The sequence below is a fragment of the Ruditapes philippinarum genome, unplaced genomic scaffold, assembly GCF_026571515.1.
Source record: "Ruditapes philippinarum isolate M1 unplaced genomic scaffold, ASM2657151v2 ctg3237_1_1_1_1, whole genome shotgun sequence".
NCBI lineage: Eukaryota > Metazoa > Mollusca > Bivalvia > Venerida > Veneridae > Ruditapes > Ruditapes philippinarum.
In genome coordinates this window covers 205,768-232,193 of record NW_026866022.1, presented here as the reverse complement: position 1 = coordinate 232,193, position 26,426 = coordinate 205,768, and the positions used below count along the sequence as shown (strand labels likewise).

Sequence of the window (26,426 nt, the reverse complement as noted above, 5' to 3'; positions counted from 1 at the left end):
AAAAGATTTGCTGCAACAACGAAAAATCTTAACGTATTTATATGTGTGGCTTTCTTAGAATTAGTTTTAAATATTTTGCACAAGAATGAAGAAGAACATGAAAACATCATACATTCATTTGTTTATCGTTTTTTTTTTCTTCAGAAAATCATTCCAAAATTTTCAGTCCACCTGATATATCAGATGTTGTACTTGGAGACATAGGAATAACACCTGAGCTCAAATTCACAGAAACTCTTATTCCTAGTCCATTAGGAAACTCCATAAACTATGATCCATACTTTCAGTTCCGATGCTTGTTCAACGTTCAGCAGGACTTCTTTTATAAAGTTCAATGGTAATTGCCATGATTTCTTCCTTTTATATGTTAGAGTTACTTTCTTAAATTGTTTTGAGTTGTAGATGCCAATTTGAAATCATTTGGGTAGATGTCGAGCACATTCACAAAAAGTGGTTTACTCGCTTGCTAGGTCATAAACTTATATTTTGATATCATGTTGTTCTGTAGTATAACCTCTGTCTAAAATTGTTCTTCGTAAGTCTGTTATCTGATGTTTATGTATAATTCATTTATATTACAGTAGTTTTATAAGATACATCTTTATTTTCTTTTGATTTAAACAATAAAAAAGAGAAAAACAGAAACCCAAAAGAAAGCCCAACACTGTTGCAGGCTTGTTTGATCGAGCCTATTCATGGACGGTTTTTCAAACTTCCGTCAAGGCCCCCTAGCACCGGCTTCAGCAGAATTTTACATTTAAACATTGCTGAAATTTTGAATTTAGAACATTCGCAGATGTGTTCATACGGCGGTTATCATGGAACCTTCAATGTGACACAGTAGTGTCAATCCATGAAAAGCGACGTATGGTCCCAAAGTAAAAGAAAACTTAAAATATTTGAAGATTTTATGTACACCACAATATCTTCATAAAACAATAACTTTTTACAATTGAAAAGAAATACGGGCTTGACACTACCAACATTATTTTCAATATTAGATAATTGTAACTGAACTTAAATGTAATTAAATCTATGTATAATTTTACAATCATTTACATTACACTTAATTCGTTGTGAATATAGGTACGTGAATGGGGCACATTTAGTTTCATACGGCCCGACAACAAAAATAAATGACTTACTTTTTCACCAGAGCGTGCTGGTCGACAACAAAATATCAATGGGGTTTAATGTAAGTATGATGTATTTGTAATTTTAATAAAATACCTGTGATTTAAAGCCAGCCAGTTATTCTAAAATTGTTATATTTTATGTATTATACGAAGTTTGAAGACCATCCTCTTACAATTTGATTATAATGATTCATACGTTTTTCATTTTCCATTAGTTTATTGGCGACGCCGTCTCTTATGGAATGTTTTTTTTTGGCCGGTTGTAGGAGCTGTTATTATAAGAAGTTAATTTAATTAGTTTTATTTTGATCCGTAAAAATCAAGTAAACAATTTTGTTGTTATATTTGTATTTGATAACTTTATGTAAATGCATGTGCATTGTGATATTATATTCATGAAATTGCAGGCTCAGTTTAACAGCTTGTCCCTTAGCTTTATTGGCAATACTAAAAGCCGGATTCCGAATATCATTGTGGTCTACATTGATGTCAATTGTGACGATTATCCTTTTGATTTTATCCATATTAAGTTCATTTATTGCACAGAATGATGGTTTTTCAAACGTGTACAAGTATCCGGATGTTGAAAGCTATCCGATTTTTCTAATATGTCTAATATATGTCAATGACATGTCTGCAACCCTAAACAATAAGCTTTTATGATATGCTGATGCAGAAAACAAAAAGTGTCACATTCGCAAATGCATATGCTAAGGAAGTTGAACGGTTACATGATTCCGTTAACATTAAATCAAAATGGTGGACATCCGTCACTTCATTAAAATAATTTCAAACTTCTACTGAAGATACTGATAAATGACGAATTACAACACCATTGCTTGCATCCATAATGTGCTTGTGACTTAAATATGATTATACTTTATTTGAGAGATTTCTTAACTACAGTCCGAAACACAGTGATTCTACTTGACAATTATACAAATGAAAATTTTATATTGTATGCACTGTCCATTGTCCAATAAAGGTTTACATCTGTGTACTCTTCCAACGGAAATCACTGTAATAAACAATGGATTATTACCTCATTTTATTTGACACCTTATTAAATGTTGTATCCAATCTTTTATATTGTATGCACTGTCCATTGTCCAATAAAGGTTTTACAGCTTTGTACTCTTCCGACAGAATTCACTAGAACAAACAATGGATTATAACCTCATTTTATTTGACACCTTATTAAATGTTGAATCCAATCTTATTTATTTAGCCCCGCTTTCCTTTTCCACTGCAATTATATCACTGACACACTCAATCAAGACTCGATTTTATTTTAAGGGGCCAAATATTCTAAATATAAAATCCATATTTTCTCGAAATATCAAACTTCTGTCAAAATTTCAAAAACCATAGTTGTGTCAAATATAGTTTTGACAACAGTGCACTCGTCCATTAAAATTCAGCTTTGTAAACTCACTTTGTTTCCAGATTTTTTTTCAACCATGTATATTACCTTATAATACATTTTATCAAACAGATTTATTGCGGCATAAGTGCTCTGACCTCAGATGCTCCAAATGCTAGTGTTACTGACATGGTGTTTAGTGAAAACTATTACGCAGGCATTAAAGTAAGTTAGTATAATCAAATAAAGAAATGATATTAGCTTAAGTGAATATAATCTTATACTATATAATAATAATAGTAATAATATTTCACAGCCTCAAAACTGTAGAAATAATAAAGAAAACGTAATATATGTTAAAAATAGATAGTATGTTAAAAGCCGGAGAAAGCTACGAATAATTAAAATCGAGATAAAGCATATGTTTGAAAGTTGTAATGTAATTCTGAAGTACATTTGTTTATGTTATGAAATATAAACGGAGTGCTAAAGAATTATAATTATTCGTGAATTTATAGGGAAATCGTTATATGATATATACCTGTGTGTTATTGATATCATTTCTTACCATACAGGTTATAAACACAACAATCTACATTGATAAAGGCGATACTGCAGAAATTCAGTTACAATCAACAATGCCAATAGGCTGTAGATATAATGATCCGCCCGGTGATGATTGTATTGAAAATTTCCAAATATTTAATCATGAAAATGAAGGATTTCAATGTAAAGCTGGTGTTACTAGTTTGGCACTTAAGCCAAACCAACGATGTTCTAATGGGTTACAGGTACATCTTGTCTAATAACGTTTTACCGAATAGTAAAAGGGTTGACTTTAAACGCCTTGCTCCTGACCACTATGGTTTCGAGAAAACGTTCAAGCTTGCATACGGAACGTTGGTGGTTCTGCCCACTGGTGCCTGAAAAACATGCACTGACGGGCATATTTTTTTAAAGATAGATAAACTGGACCAAGATATTTACATCTTAATCAGGTTATTGTGACAAAGTTCAAGAGACCCGATAGAGCTCTTATCTCATCAAAGATGCATGCCGACAATCACCAGCCAAATATAATTAAGTCATTTACATTTACCATTCGGCGAAGATTGTTTTATTTTTACCTTGTCCTCTTGAACTATCACACAACTGTTAACATTTACATATTTAGAACGAAATATATTTCAAGCAATAAAGCAGGTGACAAATATGAAACATTTCGTTTGAGATGTCACCGTTATTTGCGGTCAATCGATTCGCCCTCATGCCAAAGAGATGCTCTGATTGGCTAACTTTTCGTTTTTTTAATAAAACAACATGATTTATCTATATTTGATTAGAAGAGAAATACGTGCACGAGAAGTAACAGTTGACCTGTTGGCTAGCTTTTGTTGTGGGCTGAGATTCATGAATTTTGCTCTCTTTTGTGGATGTTTTTTTTTTTAATATTCTATTTATTTTGAAGTTTGAACGTTTAATGAAAAACACTTATTGATATCAAATATTTACACAATTATAGATACCATAATTTTGATCTATTTATTTCGATTGTATTGAATTTTCTTTTTACAACAGACACAGAAAAAAGGATCAACTTGGGATCCCGATACAGTGTTTAGTTTCTCCGTTGTAACAACCGACATGAACTATAATGATAAACGACTTTTTAACTTAATGCTACAATTTCCTGATATAATGGGTCATGAGATATGGAGAAATTACAATTTCCCCGTCATTAAGGTACATCTTTTATACTTTTACACGAGATTGGTATCAAATGAAAAGAAATATTATATACTTGCCGGTTGATGTTAATATTTATTTCATGAACATATGCATACATTTTTCACAAATATATTTGTGCTCATTTTATAAAGTATATATAACTGACACATGCATATATATAACATAAACACTATTAAAGATTACAAAGTAAAAATTATAACAATATTTATAAATTCAAAGGTTATCGTATCTGACAATGGAGAATACAAAAGCAAGATTTGTTATTCTCACATAGATCCACATATGAGATCAGCTGACGGCGTGTAAGTTTTCTTAAATAATCTTTATCCATTTCCTTTAAGACTAAATTAAAAGACGATTCCTAAATGCATATAAATACCAGCGCCCATCTTTCAGCATTGTATTTTATGCAAACAAAAGATTCTATACAAAGATAAATATCCTATTAGTATGATTACCTATTTACAGTCACAATCCAATCAATAAAAGGATTCTACATTATTTGTATCTGCTATTTTGTTTAATGAACATTTTTTTATAAAATAAAAAGAAAATGTGTTTGTTTTTCGTGAATATTTGTTTATCTGTTTAATATGTGGATAATCATATATATACGTAATCACAAAATCAAAGCCTATTTTGGCAGAGCTATAACATAAACCCTTTCACGCGTAGTATATCATCCACACTATCGGTGGGATAAAACTGAATATATTACTGGTTAGTATAAGATAAATTTATATTAATTAACTGCAGCAAAATGTCAACAAGACTGTCTGCATCGAATATATTTGAAATAGAAAATATTTTATTATTATGATCTGTATCATTTTTCAGTTACTATGAGCAACAACGAAAGAACGGCCAGCTCTACCCGGGAACATTCTTGATGTATAGGAACACAAAGTATGGAATCGAGGTATGATAGTTAATATCATCTTAATCTAAAAGATGATACGTTGCTTGACAAAATATTAGAACGTTGTATAATATCGAGAATTAACATTCATATTGTGTCATGTATATCACAACAAATCAGTAAATGTAAATACATTATATAAAAGGATATTTTCATATAAGGCAAATTATTCAGCTACCTTTTGAATATGTTTAAAACTTTACTTAGAACTATTTAGAATGAATCAGATAATGCATTAATTTCACGTAATCATCGTTTCTGTGTGTGATTATTTGACACATTTTATCGGTACACATCGTAGCATTTCTTATATTTTCATTTGATTCTAAATCATAAGATGTCACATTGTCACAGGTGACCGCATGATAAACATATTTGCGGATGTTTCTAAATTCAAAATATAACCTTTTTTCGTCTTTTTATGGCGAAAACTGCTTAAGCCGTTGCTGGGGGAGCATTGGCAGTAGTTTCCACTTAACACTACCGTCAATGAATATACTTAATCAATCGTATTCAATTTGTTCGTTTGGCATTCTTATGGGATTCCGTTCTTTTATGCGTTATTAATGATTTAGATGCCTATTCTTCTCAGGTACAAGAACAAACTAGAAGCTGTAACGGAGGATATGCGACGTGTGCATGTGGTGTTGCGATACGAGCAGGTAAAGATGTATTCATGATTAATAGGTGTGGCAGCGTAAACTATCTAGGCTTTACAAAATGCGGAGACGGGGGAATTTTACAAGTCATAAGGATTAATCATTACACATACGATGTAAGTAATCTGTTCACATTTCAATGAATAAGTTTTGTCTTAGGAAAAAGTTAATAATGACTGGAATAAAGGATTATCATGTAAAATTTATTTTTTTATAGTTTCTTTCTAAAATAAGGCACATGTACTTTTTCGGAATAAATGTTTAGTATTTAGTAGTTAACAGAAAGTATCTCCTTACAAACGCCAGCTACAAATAACCAATTGTAAGTTACTCATGAGGACAGCAAACAAAATATTGGAGATAACACAAGGATTGACAAAGAAAGGAAATGATGTATGTAGGAAAAATAAGTCAAAGAATTGGAAACGAACAGCTTCTTCACCACCTTAAAGGCCCGGTATGCTTCAGAAATGCTATATTCTGAATTAAAAAACCTATTCAATGATGGAATCTTGTTTAAATTTCCAAAACATGCTCATTTGCTATATACATGATCTATCTTTTGCATCTTGAGTTTTTTAAGCAGTTTGTATATTTATAATGAATTAATATTTTGTATGGAAGTAAAAATACTACTTCGTTTACAATTTGCTACCTTTCAGCCTTCAAGTACAGCACTACCCTTTTCAATTGTAAACATCTAACATGCTCATAATCTAGCTTTTAAACATTATTAAAATAGAGAAAAACCGAATCATTGAAGAACGTCTAAAACGACAAATTGGAAACAATTTTGCAGAACCGATTTGATTGAGCCTGTTTATGGAACTGGAAAGGGCAAGGTTTCATCCAAGCTTCCTGGCAAAACACTTTTTTATATTTCTGAAGCATTAAAAAGATATGTATTTCTGAGGTATATTATGTCTTTAATGAGTTGAGATGTCTCCCTCTGCTGGTAACAGTCTGGAAATGCTTAAGCTAATACATCCGAGGTTTGCACAGAAGATATTCTCCTACACGATAACGCTGTACTGTAGTAGCCAAAATGGAGGTTATCAATCTTATAAATGGCAATTACTGTCTTGCCCTCCCTAAAGCACAGACCTCAACGTATGTCACTCTTATTCAATATCAAATGTTTGCTCAAAATAAGTATTATTCCAACGCGTGGACATTAGCATACATTTACCAAAACAGTCTCTATCAAATCAGGTCTGCAACATTTTTATTTTAATCGTTCTTTATGTATTCTTTTTTCTCTACATACATGTATATATACATACAGTACCTGCTGTTACTCTGTTTCTTTAACATGTTTTGTCATGGTTTATAGCGGAATAAAATTATTCCAGCACAGCAAAACATGTTTTGTCATGGATTATAGCGGAATAAAATTATTCCAGCACAAATTGTTAAATTGTGTAGACTTGAATGCAGAATGTCTCAAAAAAAGAAAGGCCGGTTGTCATTAAACCGCCCGTTTATATAACTTTGATGTTAATATTAATACCCATTGAGCTTAAAACATAAAATTTGTATTTTTTGTGATTAGTTACAGTTTCCAGAACGTTTGTCATTGGCCTTACTATATGGCTGAGTTATCTATTGCATTTTGACAATTAGTAGAGTAATAATGATTTACTATTTTGTAAACAGGTCCAAATTGTACATGTACTTAGTTTTTACATTTTGCTACAGATATCACAAATTATTTCAAATTCAGCACTAAATTTTCAGCTGAATAGCTTGTTTCGTGTTTTTAATCCATTATTACAACATAATGCAACAATTTCTGTATTTCTTTCTAAAGAATGAAAAAAAAACTATCCATTATTGAGGTTAAATGATTATTGGCATGCTTCCAAATTGAAATGTTATTGTTATAGGTGTTCACACCCATTGGAACTAAAATAACAATAAGACTTTTTCAAAATGAATACGGCGGAGGATACCGAGGAACAATGAACATAGACATTACAATGGCTCCCAAAGATTTGTATAATATTGAGGGATTGTGTGGACAGTTTGATAATAATCCTGCAAACGATTTTCGACATAGAGATGGAACTGTCTCGGCAATAAATAATGCAAATCGTAATAGTCACTTTGCTGAATTTACTGAAAGCTGGAGGTAATCGATAATATGGTCCAATTTTTTAATATCTTGATATGTTATTTCTTTAAACCTTAATCTGCTAAAGAATTAAATGGTGCCGATATTTACTCTTCTGCGACACTGTGATAACACAAACATTTTAAAACGATTAACTCAATCGGTATTTGCTTCAAACCTATCTAAATGAATATTATTACTGTAATCGAACTAAATTGTTTTTATTACATCAAATTGTTCATTATCTGACATTCCTGTCTTAAGGAAAAGAGGATATATACTAATGAGTATTTCTTGACATGTGATTATAAATTAAACAAAAGTATTGTTTGGTTGTTTGTTTTGATTTTTTTTTTTTTTTTTTTTTTTTTTTTTTTTTTTTTTTTTTTTTCGTAATGTTTTGTTTTTGGTTGTTGTTGCATAAACTACTCTGTTTATTTTCAGTTTTAACTTCAGACGAAACAAAACAACTCAACTTATTTCTAACAGGAAAAAGGACCTTAGACAGTTGGGGTGATATAAATGGATTGTTTTGTGTCTGTGAAAGTAACAAATCAGTAGCAGAAGCAACGTGCTATCCGACCCAGTATTTGAATTGTACACTGAGCAGATCAATTACTGGTACAAAATGTAACGTACAAAGCAGAAGGAGGAGAAGCGCAGATGGCAATTATAGAGATGACAAAGAATTAGACAGATTACTTCTATTAATGACACCACTAGATACGCCGGGAATAGAAACTAGGTTCAAGGTAATGCTGTAATTGTTTTAAGACAGTAGAAAGGTAAACATTTAGTCTACCTTTGCTTTTGAATAAAGAACATCTTTTCAGCACAGATGACCATGCGATATATATAGACTGAAATGGCTGGAACACGTCTCATCTCCCTTTTCTTGTACATAAATATATTTATTCATTCGATGTCGAAATAACTATAATGATTTACTAAATGAAACATATACGCCTCATGTACTTATGTCACATTGAAGGTTCCATGATAACCGCCATATGAACACATCTGCGGATGTTTCAAAATTCTAAATTTTTCTAGTTCATGTTAAATTTTGAATTTTGCCGGTGCTAGGGGGCGTGGACGGTAGTATGCACTTGACAGTACCGTCCATGAACAGGCTCAATCAAACCGAGCCTGCAACATTTTCAATTTTGCCGTGTTGGACTTTCTCTTGGAATATTTCTCTCTATTTTACCATTTCGTAATTTGATTTGTAAATGTATTCTATTCACAAGCAAAGAAGAATGTTTACACAACTTTTATCACCCTTTTTCATTAAACAAGTTATCTTTATGTCAGGTTCATGCATCTAGATAACTAGATATGTTTTAATGTATGGCTATTACTATTGGTCAAACCCATATTGCTATGTTTTACGACCCTTATTACGATACATATTGCAATGCATTGACTGGTACATAAATAATGTAATACCTTAGCGTCTGTTTCGGTGAGTTTAAACAGTACTCTTTTCTTTAAGGTTTGCATTAAATAATCAAAACACCTAACATATGTGTAAAGTGAAAAGCTGTAGTGCATAAAATAGTCAAACTTGTGATTGTATCTTTTGATCAAATTTAAAAGTAAATATCCGTACTTTCATACAACTGTACGGATAAGCAGACAATGCGTAGCAATATACCGGTACATATTTGCACCACTAATTAATTAATGTAATCTCATAACAAAATTATACATCTATTTAAGTCAATACACTTTTTTTCTTGATAAGCGTCAAGACATCCAAAATATACATATTACTGAAGCAGCTGCTGAGGAGTTGTGTGAAGATAAAATTGCGGGTAGTTTAGCTGTGCAAGAATATTCCGAGGTCGGCGGTAATGAAGATCCGAACGAAGTTATTAAACAATGTACATTTGATGTAGTGGTATGTATTAAAATCCAAGTGAATTAACTCAAAGAATTATTTACAATTGTTCAAAAGCTTTTCCTGCCTCCGTAACTTATGTACATTAATAACCTATATATGCGATGGTACTTATTGTTATCACTATAATTTAAAGAAAAAAACAAAACGTGAAATGAGATTAATACACACTGTATTTTACCGACACTTGTCATTGTGGTTTCAAGGGAAAAAGGTCAATTAGTCAGTTGACCCTTTCTTCTATTGACTTGAAACCAGTCGGAGATTTAGAATTATATAGAATGAGAAACTGATTTATTTGATGTTAGAAATCTAGCTTATTGGCACTGCTGAAACTAGTTCTACACACGGGCCCATACAAATGAGGGCCTCATCCACCATATAGTAAAACACTCTCCTGACATCTCTACATTGATTTATGGTCCTAGGGATAGTATATTTCATATTTGATGATTTAATACCAATAACCACTAAAGCTGATGTGAGTTTGCGTGAGAGATGTTACATTTGTCGTTATTAATAATTAACAGAATGACTCAAAGAGTCTGCAATTTTAACTTCATACTATTATGTTTTGTTTTTTACATCTCTCAATAAATATCCTTTTCTCAAGAAATTATAAATTCTCAACAAACTTAAATAAATGTCCCCCTGTTTCAGGCCGGAAATGACACGTCATGGGCAGCAGCACATGTAGAATCTATAAATAATATTGTCAAGAACATTATAGAACTTGAGCCTGTATATGTTGCAAATAACTCTGAAAAGGTTGTAATATTTTATAAAAATACATGTCCAGGAAACTGTAGCAACAACGGTGACTGCACAGAAACAAGTAAGTTGAAGTATATTCTTGTTTACCATTTCTAACCAAACATAGCAGATAAGTGTGTTATAATGTTGTTAGTTTTGCATATTTTACATGATGTTCCAACCTAATGTGTGTTGATGAAAAAGGGCGGAGAAACTTGTCATGATCTAAATACATAAAAATGTAGAATTTGATTTTTACTGTACGTTGTGCTTTACAAATCACATTTCTTCTTGATCCTAGAATTAAATTGATTATTAAGTAAAGTATATATTGCAGGTGAATGCGAATGTTTTGGGTTTTTCCATGGACCAGAATGTGACATAGATGAAAGAGATCCTTTGATAATTGACGACATAGAAGGTGGCGGAGAATGTGATCTAGCTGAAGGGGACGAATGTTTATGTTTCCATGTCAGATCGTCAAATATTCTTGAGGGTTTTAAATGTCAGGCCAATATTTCTAAGGTATATATACACATTGCTCCAGAGAGACATCAAAAAGGAAAGGGACATATTTGCTTATACCGATCCATGATTCACGTTCATGTTGTGTAATTATTATTATTATCATTTTCTCAATGATTTACTAAGTATCTCCTTATAACATTGTTTTCAAATTTTCAGCATTACGTTTTTAAATTGAACCAAATGTTTTGACAGATAACAGTTAGTGGCGAAAGGGAGACAATTTCGACACAGTCCTTTTCTGGTGAATATGAGGATATATTTACCGGAGTGTGTTGCATACAAGACATCGTAATAGATACTGAAGGTTTATTTGTTACAAAGAAAGAATTTTCGATCAGCAACAATGGCATTACGTATGGAAATGTAAAAAGTGTTCATGTGTTTGACTCTACTTGCCAAGAAGCCACATTTACTTCTTTTGAAAATGCCTCGTTTAGCCTAAAGGTATTGCTTTATTTTGTTTTACTTCCAGTATTAGCACTCAGGGGTCTTATATTACTTTCAGAAACGAATGTATTATCTCAGATGCCCGACTTCTGTTAAGTCACTTAGAATAAATGTTTATATAGCACATCTTTAAAGTGCGTAGAAATTGAATGTTCTATAATTTTATAGCATGCGATGAAAAGAAGAAAGCATTTAATTAGATACGACGACGAAAAGCAAGATATTATTTTGTAATGATGGAAAACTTTATAAGATATTATAAGAATAAAAAGAATAATGTAACATGATTACGATATGCGACAAAAGCGTTTTACGATTGATATTGACAATTTATTTACAAGAAAATCAAAATTAAATACAATTCAATATATTCCAGATAATATAGAAATGTTAAAAATGGTCATATATGAAATATTTATTTAAGCCTGAATACTGTTTTATCGATGGCGGTTGTGTAGCTGAAAATGTTATGTCTCCAGCAGGTTGTTTAGCTTGTCAGTCTTTGGTTAATGAATATAATTGGACGGGTATGTCATAAACTTTAACTTTTTAATTATGTAAATGAAAAATCCTGCCTCTTTGACTATACTGTGTAGTGAAGCCCAAATATGAATAATGGCAAAGTCATTGTCTGTTCTTGTTCTTCAATCGGATGGTATCATTACGATGTAGTCAGTGTTGTTTACATTACGTAGTTCACTGATACATTAACGAACTAGGAATAAAGACAACAGTGATACAAATGATAACACCCAATTGGACATCAAGGAAATACGATATGCTCAAAGAGAAAATATCTCTGTGAAATTCGTATTGTAATCCACTATTCCGGTCATTTAAATGTATGCGTAGTCTTGTTTCACAAACATTTTTGATGAAAGAAATTTACATTCTCCATAAATGTTATTATTTTCGGCATATGATCCACTTTATTAAATTAATCTATGAAGTTCATCTATTTATGAATTCGACTTGTTTTCAGTCTATAACCCGTGTCAGAATAAAGGGAATTGCACCCGAGAAAATAATGGCTATAAATGCGTTTGTGCCCACGGATATGGCGGAAAAAATTGTGAATATGGTAAAGTTCCAACCTATTCCAAAGGACAGTCAATGAGTCAGTTAGTCATTCAACAAAGCATATTCAATTTGAAAATATAAATGAAATGAATAAAGAATTACAACTTAGTAATAGATGTTTTCCTAAAAACGCGATTTTCAGATTGCTATATATTTGAGATTTATTCTTTTGTTGCTCAAAAGCAACACATTCAATCCATTCCGAGTCTGTATTTTTAGGAATCAGGCAGGTAAAAGGTACTTATAAAACATGACTTTATGCGTGAAATTGTTTCCTTTTTATTCTATATATGTATTACAATAAAATGTAAGTTATATAGGGAATATCATGCTAGTGTCTAATATTACAAAATTTATAAGTCAAGGCTAAGAAAAAAGCTCTTCTTTTTTTCGTGCCGAACCTGATAAATCTTATAAAATCAGACACTTGTTTGGTATTCTATTTATATTGTTTGCAATTTTAAAATACGTTTCTTTGTTTAAATTAAATGAAACAAGACCATGTCAAGAACCTGGCGAATTCATGCTGAGCACAGTAATATGCTATGGGTTATATCTATTAGAAATAGTCCCAAATGGTTTAGTCAAATGTAAGAGAGACTTTAATATTAAAAAAAATCATTCGATTCAAAGTATATCAATTTATATTTTCAAACTAGTAAAAGGTAAAAATATTCCATTCTCTTCATTTTATTTCAATATGTATTTATGAGGTTTCTGATAAAAAAGGGTGACTGATAAAGCTAAATTTATCAGGCATGTACTTTATCAACATAAATCAATGTTATAACATGATAAATATATAAGATATATTTCAAACATAACCGTAGATATAAATGAGTGTGAATCAGACCCCTGTGAAAATGATGGGACTTGCTCGGATCAACTTAATGGCTTCACCTGTTCCTGTGTTGCTGGTTTCACTGGTACTAATTGTGAAATAAGTAAGTCTATGTATGTTGATCGAAATATCATTAATGTATATAAAGTATTTAAGTTTAGATATGATACATTATCTAATCTGAATAGTTCGCAATCTTATAAAAGTGAAAATATACTAGTTAATTTAGCCACCATTGTCCGAAAGTTTCCTAACGTATGTGTATTATACAGATATCAAATTATACTAAATGTTAGTTAATAATCAATGCTCTAAAGTTGTCCTTCATATAGAAATTTATTTGTCAAGTCGAGGCCGTCAATTATGACCGGAGAAATAAAAAATACCGTTTAGGCAAATTATGATATTACTTTTTACTTTTCTTTGACTAAATGCATGTTAATTTAAAATTGTCAAATAAAATAATTAAGCATTTCTTGCAGATATTAACGAATGTTCATCTCACCCATGTCAAAACAATGGAATATGTAAAGACGGAATAAACATGTATTCATGCATGTGCCCACCCGGCTTTGGGGGGACTCACTGTGAAACAGGTCAGTGTCTACTATACTGATACTATCATGCTTTTAAGATAATTTTACTTTTGTTTGTACTTTTAAGATAACAAGGATGTTGAGTTATTCATGTAACCATGTGTTTACATTTTAGTAAAATGTTTAAATTTTTGTGACTCTTTAGAAATCGACGAATGTTCGACCAATCCCTGTAAGAACGGAGGTACCTGTTTCGATCGTGTCAATGGATACACCTGTGAATGTGTGGATGGAACGTATGGGGTCAATTGTTCTGCTGGTATATATTTGATCAATTTAATTGTACCTCCTCTGAAACCAATGACTGCACATCAACCAAACTTTACAGAAATGATCCTTGGGTGGTCCCCTTTCAAAGTTGTTCAAATGGTTCCGGTCTGTTGCATATGTAGGTCATAGGGCCAGAAAAGGATTTCAAAAAACACAAAATTAAAAAAAAAACTCTTGTCTGAAAGTACATGGGCCAGAGCTTTGATTTTTGGTATATGGTATCATCTATGGGTCCTCTACCAAAGTTGTTCAAATTTTGTCCCTAGTATCAAAATTGGCCCCGCCCCGGGGGTCATAGGTTTTTCCTTAGATGTATATAGTAAAATCTAAAAAAAAACTTCTTCTCTGATTTGGCAAAGGCTACAGATTAGATATTTGGCATGAAACATTGTGTAGTAGACCTCTATCAAGATTGTTCAAATAATGGCCCTCGGGTCAAAATTGGCCCCGCCCCGGGGGTCATTGATTTTCATTACATACATATAGTGAAAACTTGAAAATCTTCTGGTCTGAAAGTAAATGGCCTAGAACTTTGATATTTGGTATATGGTATCATCTGAAGGTCCAATACCAAAGTTGTACAAATTTTGTCCTAGTGTCAAAATTGGCCCGCCCCGGGGGTCATAGGTTTTTCTAATATGTATATAGTAAAACATAAAAAAATCTTCTTCTCTGAATTGGCAAAGGCTACAGGTAAGATATTTGGCATGAAACATTGTGTGGTAGACCTCTACCAAGATTGTTCAAATAATGGCCCTCGGGTCAAAATTGGCCCCGCCCTCGGGGGTCATTGATTTTCTTTATAAGCATATAGTGAAAACTTGAAAAATCTTCTGGTCTGAAAGTAAATGGCATAGAGATTTGATATTTGGTCTATGGTGTCATCTTTAGGTCCAAATCAAAGTTGTTCAAATTTTGTTCCTAGAATTAAAATCGGTCCCGCCCTGGGGGGTAATAGGTTTTTCCTTATATGTATATTGTAAAACCTAAAAAAATCTACTTCTCTGAATTTGTAAAGGCTACAGGTTAGATATTTAGCATGACACATGTTCTAATGGGTGTCTACCAAGTTTGTTGAAATCAAAGCCCTGGGGTCAAAATTGGCCCGCCCCGGGGTTCATTGATTTTCCTTATATGTGTATAGCAAAAACTTAAAAATCTTCTTTGAAAAAAACCAAATAGCTAGAGTTTAGATATTAAGCATGAAACATCTTCTAGTGAGTGTCTACCAAGCTTGTTCAAATAAAAGCCATGGGGTCAAAATTGGCCCAGCCCCAGGGGGTCTTTGATTTTCCCTGTATGCATATAATAAAAACTTAAAAATCTTCTTTTAAAGAACCCAAAGGGATAGAGCTAAGATATTTAGCATGAAACATCTTCTAATGAGTGTCTACCAAGTTTGTTCAAATTAAAGCCCTTTGGTCAAAATTGGCCCCGCCCCAGGGGGTCATTGATTTTCCCTATATGTGTATAGCAAAAACTTAAAATATCTTCTTTGAAAAAACCCAAATAGCTAGAGTTTAGATATTAATCATGAAACATCTTCTTGTGAGTGTCTACCAAGTTTGTTCAAATAAAAGGCCTGGGATCAAAATTGGCCCCGCCCCAGGGGGTCATTGATTTTCCCTATATGCATATAGTAAAAACTTAAAAAAAATTATTTTAAAGAATGCAAATAGCTAGAGCTAATATATTTAGCATGTTCTAATGGATGTCTACCAAGTTCGTTCAAATAAGAGCCCTGGGGTCAAAATTGGCCCCGCCCGGGGTGACATTCATTTTCCTTATATGTTTATAACAAAAACTTAAAATATCTTCTTTTTTTAAAAAAAACAAATAGCTAGAGTTTAGATACTAAGCATGAATTATGTTCTAATGGGTGTCTACCAAGTTTGTGCAAATAAAAGTCCTGGGGTCAAAATTGGCCCCGCCCCGGGGGTCATTCATTTTCCTTATATGTGTATGACAAAAACTTAAAAATCTTCTTTGAAAAAACTCAAATAGCTAGAGTTTAGATATTAAGCACGAATCATCTCTTAGTGAGTGTCTACAAAGTTTGTTCAAATAAAAGCTCTGGAGTCAAAATTGGCCCCGTCCCAGGGGACATTGATTTTCCTTATATGTGTATAGCAAAAACTTAAAAATCTTCTTTGAAAAAAACTGAATAGCCAGAGTTCAGATATTAAGCATGAAACATTGTCTAGTAAGTGTCTACAAAGATTGTTCAAATAAAAGCCCTGGGGTCAAAACTGGCCCTGCCCCAGGTGTGTCATTGTTTTTAACTATATGTTCAAAGAAAAAAAACTTGAACAAAATCTTCTTTTAAAAAACCCAACAAGCTAGACCGTAGATGTTTAGCATGAAACATCTTCTAATGGGTGTCTACCAAGTTTGTTCAAATAAAAGCCTTGGGGTTTAAACTGGCCCTGCTCCGGGGGCCTATATACAGGTGAGCGACTTTAGGGCCATCATGGCCCTCTTGTTTAGGTTCTTACCTGTATTTTATTATTTATATGGGCCTTTTTTACTTTTTAAACTTTATTTGATTTTAATTTGTGACTTGAGCAATATTGATGTTTTAATATGTGTTTTTATTTTTTTAAATATTGTATCATTTATTTTGTTATACTGTACCGTACTTTTGAACGTGCCAATGTGCATGAAAAAGTGCTTAAGAAGTTTGGTATATAAGAGTAATATTAAACACACTCAATGTTCAGCCCTTTTTATCATGTTTCTACCGAGTACCAGATTCCAAAAAATTTAGTTACGTTATCTAATATAAGTTGGAAATTACTTGGTAAGTTTAGAAAAAGCAATGTCAAAGTTGTAAATAATACAGAATTTTTATGGCTTAAACATTACAAACGTCTCTTTAAATTTTTAAGATATAAATGACTGTGAAAATAACCCTTGCGTAAATGGTGGAAGTTGTGCAGATTTAGTAAATAGTTACAAATGTACCTGTGTGACTGGGTATGAAGGGTCTAACTGTACAACAGGTAAATACCTTCTATTGACATTTATATATATTACTGAATGTGTCAAAAGGATGTTTAATAATAATCATATGTCTACGGCTTCTAAAATTATCCATGAGCTTATGGTGGTACATGCACGCATCTTGTAAATGCATACTGATGTACATGTATTGATGTATATGACGGTGCAGACAATGGAGAGAGTATATATTATGAATTAATTGAGCAACAGATCGCCTTGTTTGTTTAAACATAATCTTAAAATCTATACGCATGGATTTCAAAATGACTGTGAAAAATGATCAAATAGATAAGGATGTTAATGTCTTGTACATGTCGGAACAGAATTGGTTGAAATTAATTTAAAACAAGTTATAGTCTAAATTAGCCAAATCAAACTTTTAAAAAAACGTGATAAAATTATTTTATGCTTAAGATTTTGTAAAAATGAATGTGTTGAAAATAAGGAAAGTGATGATTTCAATAGTTCACAGACAATAGAATTATCATGCAATGATACAAAGTAATATTGAATACAGACATCGACGAATGCTCAAGCAATCCTTGCAAAAACAATAATCTTGCAATGACCTTGTCAATGGATATGAATGCATATGTGTGAAAGGATACGATCGAAACAATTGTGAATATAGTGAGATAGTAGTGTGTACTCTTTATATATACTATGCTCAATTAAGATATTATATAATATTGACTATTTTTACACAGTCAGTCTCTTTCTATTTCTACACACTATAGGTGGTCACAATATGAATGTACATATAAGTACATGTCAGTAAAAAAACACTGGCATTGTTTTAAGAATCAATTTTATTTGTGCCGTAATAAGAAACGCATTTTATTCCTTCTTTTATTCAAATTAGACATATTTAGAAGGAATTTCATGAAATTCAATAAATTTCTGTAATTAAAATATTCTACTCAAGAGCATAGTATATATCAAACAAATATTTATTTATTTTCTAAAGGTGAGCTTCTATTTTCAATTCTGATATATTTAGATTTTAAACTAGAAAGCAATTTGATCGATAACATATTAAGAAAAAGATTTGTCATCAATACATAGATATCAATTAATGCTCATGAAACCAATATTTAAATGGTGAAACATGTAAGGATCTTGTCAATGGGTACAAATGTACATGTGTTCCAAGATATGATGATATTCATTACACAACGGTAACGATTTGGTTTATTTACTATCATCAAATTATTATCTTAAGCAAACTATGCTTAATATTTTCTTGAGGTATATTCTTTTTAAAATTTCCACAAGATATGTACTATATACGTATTTTCTGTTTTAACATCATGGACTGCAAGAACACGGACTTCGTGAAGAGGAATAAAGTTAACAGCTTACGATCGCGTCTTATAATGCGCCATGCCTCCACTGCAAATATTGAAGGATAGTCGGTTGTACATTTTTCTGAATTAAACAAAAAACAAATGAAACTAAAATATTTACAAACAAAAAATAATTTTATACGCTTAAAATAAACAAATATATATATTTGATGAAATTATGAAATATGTTTTTACTTTAGATATCAATGAGTGCTCTTCTAACCCTTGCAAGAATGATGGTGCATGTGTTGATCTTGTTAATGGGTACAAATGTACATGTGTTGCTGGATACGATGGCAATGACTGCGATAACAGTAAGAATATGTTTTACTGTCAAAAAAGGAAAATAATTATCAAACTGTGAAAAATATCTCATGGCAACTAGTACGGTATAAATAAATTATAAAAGAATAACAATCCAGAAACAAGTCATTATAAGATATCAAAAGTGAAAATAAATGTTGCATACGACATTTTTATGCAAAACTAGAATGTACTTGAACCAGATATTTGCTAAAGCAGATGCTAGAAGACATGAACGACAACTTGCACTTACTAGTATGGTTCATAAACTGGTTTAATCATTTACATTTTTGCCGCTTAAACCGGCGTTTTTTAGGGATTTTTAATTTGTTGTATTTGTTTAATACAAATATAGTATTTATTGTTGCTTGCTGCGTTGCAATGTCAATACGTAATTTTCTTAAAGATTATTACAGTGACTAAAACTGTATATGAACAATTCAATATGGTTGTTGGAAACTATTTGATCTTGTTTCAAGTCGAATCGACTCTTTAAAGATCATGATGACTTTTTTCGGCATTACTGATGTTGGCCAATCTCAAGCACTCTTCCATAAAATATTTTGGGCACTAACTGCTTACAATAACTTTCCAAGTTAAGATATAATAGTTATTATTTTACTTTAATGCTCAGACATTAATGAGTGTTCTTCGGACCCTTGCAAAAACAGTGGTACCTGTAAGGACCTTGTCAATGGATATGAATGTACATGTGTTGCCGGATATAACGGAACAAATTGTGATAACAGTAAGAGATGATATTAATTATGTCTATTAAAGTAGGGCAATGATACTATTTCTATAGTAAATTTTAAGAAGGTCATGACACTAGTATGTTTTGTTTACATCGTGAAGATCATGTTGGTGCTCATTTATTTTTATTTTATTTTTCGATTGTAAAAATGCTTATTTAAACCACTTTCTAGCCTGCTTTCTGAAACCGTCTGGTACTAGTGTCATATAAGGTGACATCATACGGCTTTAAACTTATGACCCCTAGGTTGAGAGATATCTACCACTAGCGCACCGCCCCAATTTTTCGTTATTAAATATGTTTATCAATAGATATGTACATGTATATACATGTGATCCAAGATACAAAAACATTTTCTGTGACAAAGATAATGATATGGTTGTATTTAGTACATACTATTTACTTGCTACAAGTAAGGACTGTTACTTTTCTTTTAGAAATATTAGGAAAAAAATGAATATCTGAATAGCCGAAAAATATTGGTTATTTTACTTTTTTTCCTAATTTTATAATCCATTTTCATAGAACTTAATTTTCAATATACAGACATAGATGAATGTTATCTGGACCCTTGTAAGAACGGTGGTACCTGTAAGGATCTTGTTAATGATTACGAATGTACATGTCCGGCTGGCTATGACGGATTTAATTGTGATAACAGTAAGAAACAGTTCTTTATTTATTGTGCAGGGAAAAGTCAGATTTGTTATACTGCTATAAGTAATTTTTCCATATAAAGATTTTGTTTCTGTTTATATTGAAAGCTTTAAATGTGTATAAAAAGTTCTTTTATTATTTATTAATGTTATACAGTGCAAATACGGTTGTTAAAACATATATAACATCTTAGATATCTATGAGTGCTTATCCAACCCTTGCCAGAATGGTGGAACATGTCATGATCTTATCAATGGATATGAATGTACATGTGTTTCTGGATATGGTGGAATAAATTGTAACAACGGTGAAAATTTGTTTTCTGAAAATAATTCATCATATCACAATAATTATCATGATTTAAAAACGTTAGAAATAGTTATTTCATAATTCTAACGAGCATGAAATTGTAATTATTTTTAAATTGAATGTCTTATCTTATGATTTGAAAATCTTGAATAGAACATAGTGTTTAAAATGCAACAATATCTGATTTCACAATCGATAATAATTACTTTATCATTCTTACCTCACTATACGGACTTAATGTTATTGAAATACTCAATATATATGAAATTATTTTAACAAACACCAATGCACAGATGTCAATGAATGTTCTTCAAGCCCATGTGAAAATGGTGGAAGCTGTAAGGATCTTGTCAATGGATATGAATGTACTTGTGTTGCTGGATTTGACGGTGTTAAATGTGAAAATGGTAAGGAGGTTTAAATTCAGTATTTCACCATTTTTGGTTAAATGTGTTTAAATGTTTGTTTGATGTGATAGGGGGGTGACAGTAACTTGCATTTTCCAGTCGATCATCAAAGGCTCAAACAACCGCGTTGCAACATTTTCAATTTTGCCGTTTTGGGCCTTCTTAAAGTATTTAAGTTTTTTCTCTATTTATGTTCATCAGAATATTTACCCGACTCGTAACATATAAAATGTGAAAGAATAGTGTCGGTCAGTCAGTTGTTAAGTTGGCATATCATTTTCTTTTCGCTCTAAAACTAAACCCAATTCAAAGCAAACAATTTGATTGTCTTCCTACACATTATTGTTGGAAAGATAGGTCGAAGGTCAGGATTTTAGTGGTATTGAGTTTAAAAACAAATTAACTTGAGTACCATATGAAACCTAGTAAACTAAGTTGTCCTTTTTAAGTTAAAGATTCATAAAGGCATGAGATGTGTATGTCAATGGTGAATGTATGACAATCGACAATCAGTCAAATGCCAATTGGACAGTGTCCTCCTATCGGATAACTGTTTCTGATCAGAAGCTTGATAGAGCAACCAGACTTCATAGGATAATCTTGGTTTTCTCCTGAATACCATGTTTTTAAGGAAATTATAAAAATTGGTAATTTATTCCACTTATTGCTACAATATGTCTTGTTGTACGTTTAAAATATTCAAAATTAACACTTTTATCATTTAAGAGTTAATACGATTTGTAAGAATGGTGGTACCTGGAAATATTTTGTCAATTGATACAGGTGTTGCAGAATAATTATGTCAGAACAGACTGAAAAAGGAAAAGACACGTTCTTTACTTTAACAGTTTACTAACATAAACTTACTATAATGGAAACTTAATTAAAAAGTTTGATCCTTTTATAAAATCAAATGATTCTGCAACAACACCAATCAAAAATTAAAATGCAAAAATATTTTTTTTAAAGGACTTAACGTGAATTGGTCTATAATGGAAGGTCTGCAATGTAATAAAAATAGTTACGTTGAATTTATTTAGTATCAGACATTTCAACAAACCACGAAAAATTATATATGGATCTTGTTACCAAGTGTGAGATACATTATCCGATAGAACATATTTATATAAAGCAAATAAAAGAATTTCTAAAACACCCTATTACTATTTATCATATAAATGTTCATACTAAATCGCTAAGAACTTTATATCAACAGCTATGTTTCATACGAATATTCAAAGGATATTTCACTTGCTTCTATCAATATTGGAAATACTTTTATTGAATAATATGTCCGTAGTAGACCGATCCACTTAAACGGTGCATTAGGCCTCAGAAAACATACGTTTTGTTTTCTCAAAACCCAAAAAATTCTAATACATGTGTTCAAATTTTATCACTATAATACATTTCAGATTGTCTGCTAATGAAAAACACCCCTATTTGACGACTCGTTAGTTAAATTATATCACAGAAGTAATATGCTGTACTCCCGAAATATTTTGAACATTCTGGTTATTCGATTTGTTGGGCGGGCGGGCGTCATAAAAGTGATTTCCAAAAGTACGGAATCAAAAATATGTTATAAAACATTCAGGCTTATGTGCTAGGGATCATGAAATATGTTTTTACTTTCACCCTAGATCTCTAGTTAAGTTAACTGTTACTAAAAATAGAAAAAAATAGTTCTTTTTGATAGTAAACACTTTGCTTGGAATTACTTTTTGACCCCGTGAGGTGTGGTCAATGTCATTGTTCCTAAAATAGAAAAAAAAGTTTCCGATGACTTACTACAGATGGGAATGAGATCATTTTTTTCGAACTTTGTCGAGGGGATTGTGTTATGCTTACTTGACCCTTGATGTCAAGGTCAACAAGGATACTGGTACAGATTAGGTAAAAAAATGGTTCCCAGTCTATAGCTAGTTAGGAATGAGATATTGTAATCAAAATTGACATATAGCAAACTGATGTTAAGACCTTTTCCAGATTTGCTTTTCGGTTTTCTAGTTACAAGGTCAGGGTAATTTTAACTATAGAAATAGAAAAATGGTTTCTGGCTAATTACTGGAGTGAGGAATGAGACAGTTTAAGAAAAACAAGGAATTATTTTCTTACAACATTATAAACGAACAAATGTTTTACCTACTTTTGGACATATAAACTAACTCTTGATATTTTGTCTCAGATATCAATGAATGCTTATCAGACCCTTGCAAAAATGGTGGCACCTGTAAGGATCTTGTAAATGGATATCAATGTACATGTGTTGTGGGCTATGATGGAACGAACTGCGACAATGGTAACATTGTTAAAGTATATTGTTATGTTAGTAACAAAAATAGATAGTATCATTTCCTAATATGTTCAAAAATAAAGTTTCACTTTATAATTAATTGAAGGAGTGAATAGAGTAATAATGTATTTTAAGTATTGATACTATACATCATCTCACCCAAACATTGCGAATTCTCTTTATACTTAACAAATTTCAACATCTCGATTATATATTATATTTGAAACATAAGAATTTTGATGGATACAAAAAATACTCGAAGTACTTCGCAACAATTTAGCTTTAAATCTCTATTTCAATATGCTAGATATAATGGACTTGTTCTTCCGGCCCTTGCAAGAATGCGCGGTATCTGTAAGTGATCTTTTTAATGAATATGAATGTACGATGTTGTTTACCTGGATATGACGGAAAGAACTGTATAACAGTAAGAGACATTATCCTGAATTAGACAAATTATTCTTTTCATTAGTAAGCGTCTTCCTTATCGTAAGAATTCTAGAATTAAAGCAACAAGAATAGATGTGATATGTTTTTGGTTTTTTTTTTTTTTTTTTTTTTTCGGTAACAAGCATTTATTAAAACGAACAGTAAAACATACAATTGGGTGCAACTTGTGACCTGTATTATGTTCTAACCACATCTAAAACAAACAAGTTGGTAGCCTAATTTCTGGAAATATAAACTACTTCTTGTATTTCAGTCTCACGTATCAATGAATCTTATAAGACACTTGCAAAAACGCGGTACCTGTACAGTTCATGTAGAATGGTATAATGTTCATGTTTTGCGAGCATGATGGAACGAACTAGCGACATGGGTAAATGTTAAGTATACTGTTAATGTTATCAGAAAATAGATAGATATCCATTTCTAATATTTCAAAATCCAGTTTTATTTATATAATAAATTGAAAAGAGTGATAGAGTAGATAATAGAGGAATTTTTGTTCGTTTGCAGTGAAAATATGGAATAATATTTTCACGAAACATGATAAAAATGCACATATGTTTCACGAGCCGGCGCTACGGCGATGAAATATGTGAGCATTTGATATCATGATTGAGTGAAAAAATATACACCATATTCACGAAAACGAAAATAACCTTTTATTTTAATTTCATTATCAAAGAAAAATGGTAACGAAACCCCTTGCTTGCTACCAACTGCAATTGTACAGCGCGCAGTAAATTTATGCGTAAGCAACGCCGCTGTTTGGCGCTAACATTGTGACGTCAGTAAACAACTCTTTAAACCGCCTGTACAGCGTTAATTACTGAATTAAAGATATTGGCGTTCGGATTATTTTCCTTAGTTGGACCATGGTCTATTATTCTAGATAGTTTTACAAACAAAATTCAAGAAAAAGTTGTTTTGTATTTATCAGTTTTTTCAAACAAAACGGCGAAAGAAGTTCCGTAAAATAAATATGAGTTTTGACTCCGCCCACTTTCATATTTATATTTCATATTTATTTTTAAAACATATGAAATATATTTGACTGATATAGCACCATATTTCATGGGTGAAATTAAATAATGTATTTAAATTTCAAAATTACATTATCACCCAAACATGCAATTGCTTTTATACTTGACAAATTTAACATCTAGATTAATATTATATTTGAAAACATAAGATTTTGTGCATACAAAAATGTAGTCACTATTTGCACAATTTACTTTCAATCTCTATTTCAATATATAGATATAAATGATTGTTCTTCCGGCCCTTGCAAGAATGGCGGTATCTGTAAGGATCTTGTTAATGAATATGAATGTACATGTGTTACTGGATATGACGGAAAGAACTGTGATAACAGTAAGACATTATCCTGAACTTAGACAAAGTAATCTTTTCATTTGGCAGCGACTATCCTTATACATTCAAGAATTCATAAGAAATATAAAGTCAACCGAAATAAATGTTGTATGTTTTTTTCTTTGGGTTTTTTTTTTGTTCTTTATTTTTTAGTTGTTGTTGTTTGTTTTTTTTTTTGTAACAACATTAATTAAAACGAAACAGTAAAACAAACAATGGGTAACTTGATGACTTGTTTACATTTTAATGGTTTCCAGTCGATACCTATAGTTAGGAATGAGATATTGTAATCAAAATTGACATATAGCCGGCTGATGTAAAGACCTTTTCTAGAATTCCTTTGTGGTTTCCTGGTTACAAGGTCAAGGTTATTGGTACTAAATAAATAGAAAAATGGTTTCTGGCTTATTATTGGACTGAGGAATGAGTCAGTATAAGAAAAACAAGGAATTATTTTCTAACCACATTCTAAACAAACAAATGTTTAACCTACTTTTGGACATATAAACTAGCTCTTGATATTTCGTCTCAGATATCAATGAATGCTTATCAGACCCTTGCAAAAATGGCGGTACCTGTAAGGATCTTGTAAATGGATATCAATGTACATGTGTTGCGGGCTATGATGGAACGAACTGCGACAATGGTAACATGTTCAAGTATACTGTAATGTTATAGTAAAATAGATAGTATCATTTCTTATATGTCAAAAATAAAGTTTTATTTAATAATTAATTGAAGAGTCATAGAGTAATAATGTATTTAAGTTTCATAATGACATCATCACCCAAACATGCGAATTCTTTTTTATACTTGACAAATTTAACATCTCGATTAATATTATATTTGAAAACATAACATTTTTATGCATACAAAAAGTAGTCATTATTCGCACAATTTGCTTTAAATCTCTATTTCAATATGTAGATATAAATGATTGTTCTTCCGGCCCTTGCAAGAATGGCGGTATCTGTAAGGATCTTGTTAATGAATATGAATGTACATGTGTTACTGGATATGACGGAAAGAACTGTGATAACAGTAAGACATTATCCTGAACTTAGACAAAGTAATCTTTTCATTTGGCAGCGTCTATCCTTATACATTCAAGATTTCATAAGAAATATAAAGTCAACTGAAATAAATGTTATGTTTTTTGGGGTATTTTTATTT

At 31.4% G+C, this 26,426-nt stretch overlaps 1 protein-coding gene across 1 annotated transcript in view; it reads left to right on the top strand.

The window, feature by feature from the left end:
• The window catches only part of LOC132731026 (fibrillin-1-like), a 63,777-nt gene that overhangs the window by 5,047 nt on the left and 32,304 nt on the right, over positions 1-26,426 (top strand). The window contains exons 4-34 of the mRNA XM_060717124.1: positions 145-337; positions 1,087-1,195; positions 2,632-2,724; positions 3,075-3,290; positions 4,078-4,242; positions 4,468-4,550; positions 5,086-5,167; positions 5,760-5,942; positions 7,713-7,957; positions 8,204-8,226; positions 8,384-8,691; positions 9,687-9,842; positions 10,503-10,677; positions 10,933-11,120; positions 11,316-11,567; positions 11,995-12,097; positions 12,553-12,651; positions 13,481-13,594; positions 13,974-14,087; positions 14,233-14,369; positions 16,366-16,396; positions 17,246-17,359; positions 18,907-19,020; positions 19,644-19,757; positions 20,310-20,423; positions 20,614-20,727; positions 21,017-21,136; positions 23,325-23,438; positions 25,140-25,253; positions 25,786-25,899; positions 26,181-26,294. Coding sequence (XP_060573107.1) covers positions 145-337; positions 1,087-1,195; positions 2,632-2,724; positions 3,075-3,290; positions 4,078-4,242; positions 4,468-4,550; positions 5,086-5,167; positions 5,760-5,942; positions 7,713-7,957; positions 8,204-8,226; positions 8,384-8,691; positions 9,687-9,842; positions 10,503-10,677; positions 10,933-11,120; positions 11,316-11,567; positions 11,995-12,097; positions 12,553-12,651; positions 13,481-13,594; positions 13,974-14,087; positions 14,233-14,369; positions 16,366-16,396; positions 17,246-17,359; positions 18,907-19,020; positions 19,644-19,757; positions 20,310-20,423; positions 20,614-20,727; positions 21,017-21,136; positions 23,325-23,438; positions 25,140-25,253; positions 25,786-25,899; positions 26,181-26,294 — 4,215 coding nt within the window. The remainder of the gene's footprint in view (positions 1-144; positions 338-1,086; positions 1,196-2,631; positions 2,725-3,074; positions 3,291-4,077; positions 4,243-4,467; positions 4,551-5,085; positions 5,168-5,759; positions 5,943-7,712; positions 7,958-8,203; positions 8,227-8,383; positions 8,692-9,686; positions 9,843-10,502; positions 10,678-10,932; positions 11,121-11,315; positions 11,568-11,994; positions 12,098-12,552; positions 12,652-13,480; positions 13,595-13,973; positions 14,088-14,232; positions 14,370-16,365; positions 16,397-17,245; positions 17,360-18,906; positions 19,021-19,643; positions 19,758-20,309; positions 20,424-20,613; positions 20,728-21,016; positions 21,137-23,324; positions 23,439-25,139; positions 25,254-25,785; positions 25,900-26,180; positions 26,295-26,426) is intronic.